Genomic DNA, 8,985 nt, shown 5'->3' on the forward strand with positions numbered 1-8,985 from the left:
TATTTTATTATACTATATAATAGAATAAATTGATTTTTAAAAGAGTTTGAGGTCAACAGTATTTTTTGAGAAAATGATGGGCGTGTATCACAATTTAGACTGGTGATATAGGGTGACAAAAAATATATATCGTAACCGTGATATGGTACTTTACTCTGAATAGTTTAAAATATATATACTGCTTTAACAATGTGAAAAATTAAATTAAACAGCAGTTTGAAATTAACAGGTTATACTTTAAAACAATACAGAATCACTCATTAGTCATAAACGAATAGCAGAATACTATTTAGTGAAACGCGAATTAATTTAAACGAAAGAAAACGCACATGTCAGCGGCTGGTGGCGAAGTAATGTCAACTACCCGATTGTATGTCATTCAGCGGTCACTGTGCGAAATATCACGTCTTTGTATCATTGTGTTTCCCGAGTTATTTAGAGGTGGACCGAGGTCATATCGCGTGTCGTCCGTACAGCTACCACTCGTCCGGATTATGAGGCCAGTTACCGTCATCGCTGTTTCGGGCTCGCTATTGAAATACTCGAGTCATGGCATATCTACAAGACCAGTGCTATCTAGGTCATACACTACAGCTGCTGCCGCAACGAGCTTCGTTTATAAAAAACGACTCGATACTACGCCGTTGATGTCATCCCGCTTGGCCGGTCGGCAGTGGTTACCAGGTGGTCGCTCCTCGCAAAATAAATACCCGCAGTATATTGCCAGCCCCCGGGACAATTTTCCAGCAGTATATACACTGCCAAGTGCGATCAAATCAGAGAGTCTCGACGAGGATACCATGAGAAAACTTTCCGAGACAGCACGGGATTTGATCGAACGCAAACTTCATATTCACGGAGCTATCCTCTTCACTGACATGTCTTTAATCAACGCCAACGATTTCTCTCGGTTCATGAATGGTCTTGGCTACTCATTGGCGGGATACGAGGGGGGTACAGCAGTCCGCCATAATGTTGCAAGTAGCGTATTGACAGCCAGTAATGACCCCCCTTCTTACACGATTGAACCCCACAACGAGATGTCGTACACGGATAATTACCCGTTAAAGGTAAGTACAACGTAGCTGCAATAGATAACCGTCAACGCCCGAGGTGATTCTAACTAGGACACACTGAAAAAGCGGCTGTTACCTATCCTATATCACATGTCACATCCAATGGCGCCCGTCAGTATCAATTGTAAACAAGTCTTGACAATTGTGTTTTGATATCAATCTGCTGTAGCATATCGATCGGTTTCCATTGTTTCGAATAATCAATATCATTTACGTGTTGTCTGGCGTCCAATAATTGCTACGTACATGTGTTATGTAACTGATCAGAATATGAAGCATATAGCCACAGTCAACTTATTTAAATTTCATTCACTGTATCAGTCACCTGCTTAGCTCAGTCAGTTCAATTACCACTCTAAGACTGATCTGAAAAAAAACAACAGGATTCGACTCGAATCTCTTTTAAATTTGAGGAGGAAGTTGCATTCTAACTAACATCATGGAATCACCCATTGAACATCATTGCCCGAACACCCATCAGATAGAAAATGAGTGTTTCCGGTTTCAGAAAGGGGGGGGGGGGTCTGCCAGAATCGTCTTGTTGTTTAGCCACAACCACGTTAATGTTAGTTTGGTGAAATAATCACCGTTCAGGACAATAGTGTGACGTCACAAGCGTGGTTTACATAACATCTACCACTGGGGTCACTGACATCAAATGGCGTGATGAGGACGTGCTCCGCTTTAGGGTCGGTATTTATATTTCATTCTATGATTAATTGAGTGCATATTGGTCAATGAGTAACCCTGTACATTTATTGGTCTACCTTAGTTTTACCACTTTCTCTCTATAATGTTTTCCGGGTGAGTTTCCATAAAAACTGGTGTTTATAGTGGAGTTCATGGTGTTTTAAAGGGGAAGTCGAGGCAAACAACAAATGCAACATAATGCAAGAGCTCTACAAAGGTAAAAGAATGCAATTTACAGTTTTTGTTATATCATTCTCTAGATATTCAACTTTTATTCAGTATTATCTAGTCCACCATCTTGTTTCCCCAACAAAGGATTGTGGGTAAAGTGTGTAAAGATATTACCAAAAACATAAAATAAATAAAAATCGTTATTTTGGTTGTTAAAAATGGAATGACACTTTTTGTGGTCCCTTTTTGTGGTCAATAGGTTATGTATCACCTGTATAACCTACTTGCATCGACAAATTGTATACAATATCCAAAAAAAATAGCATTTGGTAGAAAAACACAAAAATAAATATTTTCAGTTCTGATGCCATGACAACCATTTTATATGCATTTTTGGCACTGGTACATTGTATGCTACCATACATAATACATTTTTAGCTAATTTGAAGTTCAACTTTTGAAGTTATAGATGAAATCGTTTTCTCAATTTTTCACAACAGTGGACTCTGTTGATATGTCATATTTAACCCATAATCCTTTGCTGAAAAATCAAGATGATGGACTACATAAACTGATGAAAAGTTGAATATCTAGATAATGGAAAGTGATATAAAAAACTGTAAATTGCAGTTTCTTACAATTGCCAAGCTCTTTCATCTGGGAGTATTATGTTGTTAGCCGTGACTTTTCCTTTAAAGCCTACCTTGGTGTTCATGCGTGGTATTTCCCTGTAAAAGTGTATTATATATATAGTATTATTTAGTCTATTATGGGGTATACTGATTGAACTAGATACTAAATCATAACTTGGTTATTGGGGAACGTGTATATTGTTTTAGGTGAACTGGTCTATATAATGTGGTTTGAAGAAGCCAAGTGACCCCCATGACCCATCACTAATTATGATAATTAAGGATGCAGGAGAGGTTTCCAGGAAGTAAAAATCACATTAATTGTTTTCATAGAATTGTTTTAAACAATATCAAACTATATATTTTATGAAAGCTCATAATTCACACTAATTAAAAATCCATGTTACGTCGGATACAACCTTCGTATGGTCACGTGACTGCTAAGTAAATAAATCCTTTATTGAAGATTCAAACGAGTACTGTGAAGAAAGTGAAACAGATACCACAATTCTTCCACATTAAAAAAATGTAGAATAAAACATGAGAAACATAAAAGTCACAGATAATTGGATAACTTGTTTTTGTTTTGAATCATATTTTTGCTTTGTTTTTACATTCAGATAGTGAAATTTTTAGAATGCGTGAATTTAACACACATCGCTATGACAGTGATTGTTATGTTCATATATATTACATCTAAAATTTATGAAAAAGTGGAAAGATCTGATAAGTACCTATAAGTAGTAATGATTGAACATTTCAATGTCAGAATAAAAACAAACATACACAATTCTGAATATCAATATAGGAATAGTGGAATTTCTGCATTATTTTTTTTAAATGGTCATGGAATTTTCTGTGACAAATGTTATGCCGTCCAGTAAATCGTAGATGATAAGTAAGCTTCTAAAGATGTTCTAAAACTATTTCATACTCGACTGTGTGATTTATTAATTATTTAAGAACATGGGAATATGCAAATTTAGTCATCACAACAACGTTAATTTTCACCACTGTTTTACTAAGTGAGCATATTTTAATTATAATAGAGCTCTACAATTTTCATAGAATTTTTAAATATACTTATAGATTCTAACAAATATAAAACGTTCATTTTGATAACCATGTGCAGAAAAACATAGCAACTAAATAAATAAATAAATAAATAAATAAATAAATAAATAAATAAATAAATAAATAAATAAATAAATAAATAAAAAAAACTAAATACCTTATTGCCAAGAAAATTAAAACAATAGATGGCTAGAATGCGAATCTGAAATAAAAAGCACAGATGAAAATATGGAAATAAAAATCTAGCCTGGGATCTGTTTTTGACCTTTGAAACACGCCAACCCCTGACCCCCATCCCTGACCCCCATCCCCCATCTTGACCACACTGACCGTGTTGACTCATCATTAATTCGACTAATTGCATTTTATGTTTCATCTGCAGATATTTTTCTACTGCGATATACCTGCTGGAGAGGGATGTGGAGGAGAAACTGTGATAACTGACGTACGCAAAATATTACCTAGACTGGACAAAAACATTGTGGACAAGCTACGAAAACATGGAGTACGATATATGCGACATCTTCAGTCTAAGTCACCTGGTGGATATACTAGTTGGCAAGAGGTAACCACCTACTTGAATTAGAAAGTCGCTTAGACTGTCAAGTGTTCGGAGCATGTTTGAGGCAATTCAATTCGCAATCATTACATCTATTATCACGTTGTATTTACCGTGATCCCGTAGTCGAGCAATGTACTATTATATGTTGTTATTGCTAAAGTGAAAGTAGAATCGTTCCTTGTCCCAGAGTTCTTTGCGAAACGACACTAACCCACACGTTAATATTTCCATAGTTAACTATGATATCACTTGGTCGTAGTCGGTCAGTGAGGTCAGTAAGGTAACATTAGACAATTTTCAATCATATTTCTGGTCATCGCACGTCAGAACTTTTTATTTAACTTTTTATCAGATTAAAAAAAAAAACACTCAAATACATTTTTTTTCATGAAATAGAAAGTTTAAATCCATCGACAATTATTAATGAATTTAAAAATAATTAAAGTGACTTAAATTATGTCAATATTATTCAGATTGTTTGTATAAAAAGGTGAGATTTTCTTATTTACATGCTAAAATGTTATTTACATACCATTAATGCATCTACCATATCGAACAATGAATTTTGGAAACGCGATGCCTCATTTTGTTAATTTTTAACCGGACATAATTAGGTATTATGCCATGCTTTATGTGTCCGAATGAGTATCGCTGTGTAATAATAAAATAGATAAATAGATACATAAAACAAGGACAAGGGACGAGTCTAAAGTGAAAAAAAACGCAAAAGGTCGACCCATCTAATATATAATATAGTTCAGAGTTCACTGTGATAACAGCATTGCAATCACGATTGTGAATGTTTATATGTACCTCGTATATTAACTCAATTTGAAGATAAAATTCATTATACCAATATACGCGAGGAAATACGCCCCTTAAATTTAGAAAAATGTAACTGTTAGATTATTATTCCAAAGCCATAGTGTTTTGTCCCGTGTCGTTATGATCTGCATAGTCGCACAAAAAACACATCCCTTTTCAATATCTGCTGTTGTACCTGCACATCCGCATTAGATTTTATTTTGAAATCTGATAAAAATAGCATAGCTTACGAAAGGAGGATGCCTGTGTCTGAATCTCATTTACCTGGTCCGATGCACCCGGTTTGTGGTACGCCAGTAAATCAGTATTGGCACGATTCTTTTTTTATCATTTCACCGGATAATAAACATGTATAATTGCAGCGAGTGTGTGAATTTGTCGAAGCACTGCGGGTTCTAGTTGCCAACAATAGGTAATTGGACCGAGTACTGAAAGGCGCGTCACAATAACAATGGGTACGACAATTTGTTGTAGTAAAGTTAATCTACGACAAAGTGATAACGGTCACCGTGCGTCCGTGGCTTTCTTGATATTGACGAATTAACTACGCGTATTCACAAAGACGATTGATTAGTTAAATAATGATCACTTGATAGCTGCACGTGGTTATGAGTGAACAAATACTCGAACAAACGCTTATTCAAATAATAGTACTACACATTATTTGTAATATACATGAGCGCACCATTGGGCATTATATTGAATATTATTATGTACACCATTTATATACAATTATACACGTGCATTATGCAAACAAGCCTATTAAGTTATCATGTCACAGTCTGTCGTGGAATTGTACATTATTTACCTGTTATTTGCACATATCACCGGCAATAATAACGTCACCATTTAAATGTTTGCTTCATTGAGACCATTTACAATATGTTTATAGGGGTTCTTTACTGAGAATAAATCTGACGTTGACAGATTTATGAAGGAACATAACCGTACGCATCGCTGGAACGAGGATGGTTCATTGTCATATTGGTATACGTTGCCAGCGTTTGTGAAACATCCTAAAACAGGTAAGTCATCCTTGCAAAAGCGCCAACTATTATAATAACACTACCATTTTGCTCCTGTTCTAACTGATTCCCTAGTAAACTTTGCATAAATCTGTCTAATATTGACGTAATTGTGAATGGATATACAGTTATTGCAAACTACTACTTTTATACACGATGTTAATTGGCGTATAAGTATTACTTTCAAATTTCTTATAAAATATAAATTTGTGTTATTATCCACAACTGGAATAGAATTAATTACAAGCACATGTATTTTGTCGTACAGGAGAAGAAGTGTGGTTTAATCAACTGCATTCACACAATGCATCATACTTCAAAGACCACCCCTCGTGGACAAACCAAAACATCCCGGATGACAGGTATCCATTTCACTCTTACTACGGCGACGGAAGCGTCGTGGAGCCGGGAACCTTGCAACAAATCCGTGACGTCAGCTGGGAGTTGTCTGTTGGATTTCAGTTAAAGAAAGGCGACGTGATCGTCTTAGATAATCTGTATACGCAGCATGCACGGTTGGGATTCTCTGGACAACGAAAGTTGCTGGTCAGCATTGTAATGGACTAGAGGAATACACTGATAAATCGTGTTTTTTTTAGAGGTTTCGTGGCCCCATTAAGGTAGAGATGCAGGTTTGTGAGTGAAATTTTTTTTTTTTGCTTTTTATTATCCAAACAGTCTTGGCTAAAGACTGTTAAAATTTTGTAGAATTGTGAATAGTGGAACATACTCAAAAAACAATTTTAAAATATAGATAACAGGTGCAAACATTCTCTCTTTTAAATGCTTAGCAAGATTTAGCAAGGCTGTACATAAATAATAAAAAAGAAACATGGTGAAAAAAAGAAATGACGGGATCTCCATAATATGCACTGTATGTAACGTTTAACAAAACGATAATACATTTAAATTTGGAACTGTTACAGCCATTTTAATTATGAGCATTAGCAAACTTCTTACTGAGTGAATTGTTATGCAAATTAGGAATTATCTCGGCTTCTTTTTAGTGCACATCCCAGAACTTTAAAAAAAAATAGCTCCTAGGCGCTTTGACCTTTTGTTTTGAAATTTTCACAAATGATTGACATCTTCAAAACGCCGTCGGGGCATTGTTTTTGGTTGAACAGTGTTACAACAATCGTACAGACAACTAGCCTGGGTGTTAATTTATGCATAAACTTAAAGTAGTCTAATTTGAGCTGCTGCCCTGCAAAATTGACAACTGGTAGACAGTTTTCAAGACGGCACTTTCTTCATAGTAAACAGATGTAGCCATAAACCAATTTTGACAGGAAACAGAAGCATGGTTTAGAAGCTAATTTTTTTTAAATCACTAAAATGCCAAACATCATATCCGGCTAGAAGTTAATTTGCTGAGTTTTGTACAGAGTTGTTTGGAAGCGAACATACTTACTGTACATCTCTGTTGAATATAACAAAATACCAAGACTGTAGAACCGCGTTGTCGCCGATCATTGCGATCAGGTTTTTATCTCACAATTGGTGAATATTTCTAATATCGATCCACTATATGGTGATGTCGCAGAGAGTGACGTTAATTCATAAGTCATGATAGTACATATGATCTATTGTCAATATAATACGAATATTTGTAAAGACTTTTGAGGAAACGTCGTGACAGTTTTTGAAGTCCGCAACATAATATTTGGTACAAAAGTGCTTTTAGAGAAAATAGTGATGTCCCGCTTAATTTACCCATCAACCAGTCTGAGATTATAAAGTAATAGCATCACTATATGAAATAATGTACACATGTAAATCGTAGGACTCAGTCATGAAATGCATATAGTTAATATTTGTTTGTTACAACTTGCATATCATTCACCGTTATTGTACGAGTTACTTTATATATTATATATGCCATTGATTGTACACACTTAAGCTTAAGTGAATATATGAATCATACGCTAACGACATTCTTGTGACGTATCGACTGTATTATTGTATCAAAATGCGCTTGGCTTGGGTCTTTTTATCCGCTGTCAGTACACGGATCAACTCGTCGGATTATACCTATGTAGGAAGTAGTTCTCCCGGTGTGTGGCCGCGTACTCTCTCATGTCCTACTTGAACACGTATATTTGAAATGTATAGTTACAAGCTCGTCCACGTCTTTGGCCACTCAGCCAACCATCATACTGACTGCATTATGACACCATTCAACATGGACATACTAATAATAAATAACTAAAACACAAAAAATACAACGGAGCCGTTCGTCGGGGGACCGAATTATAGTTAGTTACGACATACAGATAGCATGTTAGTTAGGACAGTTTAAAATCAGAATGTTCGATAAATAACATTGTCATAATCGTGTGCCATTGTGTCAAGCCGGGTTTTAGCTCAACGGACCACTGTGTTCGGCGTTTGAACTCTGGATGTCTGGTTGAATGTGGGCGACTTCTTCTCAAAACCCACTGAACCGTTTTACTTGATTTTGTTGTGTATTTGCAATGTGGAAATGTGTTCATGAGTAATCAATCAGCCAAGTATATATGCAAATTAGCTACTTGAAAACTGCCAGCTCGTTGCTCTGATACTTGGTATGTATGTAATTTGTATACACCTATGATAGAATGTCCTTTACGTTGCGATATATTCAATTCTCAGTTTTAAGAGAATATTTTTGTCATTTTTGGTAGCAAATGCTATTTTTCTTGAAAACAACTGAAATTTCATTCTTTTTGGCAAAAACTGTTGGACAAAAGGCCAACTGGTCTATTTTTAGCTCCGCTGTCGACTTTGTCGAGTGGAGCTTATCATATGAGTGATTGTCCGTCGGCGTCCGTCGTCGTCTGTTGTCCGTCGTCCGTGTCAATGTTTTACTTTTTCGACTTCTTCTTGAAAACGACCAGCCTGAATGCTTTGATACTTGGGTGTACCTTAGGTAGACCTCTCTTAGATTT

At 35.7% G+C, this 8,985-nt stretch overlaps 1 protein-coding gene across 1 annotated transcript; it reads left to right on the top strand.

Annotated features, from left to right (window-relative positions):
- Positions 1–365: 365 nt before the first annotated feature.
- On the top strand, positions 366–7,992 carry LOC144350474 (uncharacterized). The gene is made up of 4 exons (XM_085505035.1): positions 366–1,070; positions 4,026–4,208; positions 5,923–6,055; positions 6,324–7,992. Exons 1-4 carry the CDS (start codon positions 495–497, stop codon positions 6,620–6,622), a joined length of 1,191 nt encoding a protein of 396 aa, XP_085361161.1. The 5' UTR covers positions 366–494; the 3' UTR covers positions 6,623–7,992.
- The last annotated feature ends 993 nt before the right edge of the window (positions 7,993–8,985 follow it).

Source organism: Saccoglossus kowalevskii, chromosome 11 (genome assembly GCF_978046115.1).
Source record: "Saccoglossus kowalevskii chromosome 11, keSacKowa6.1, whole genome shotgun sequence".
NCBI lineage: Eukaryota > Metazoa > Hemichordata > Enteropneusta > Harrimaniidae > Saccoglossus > Saccoglossus kowalevskii.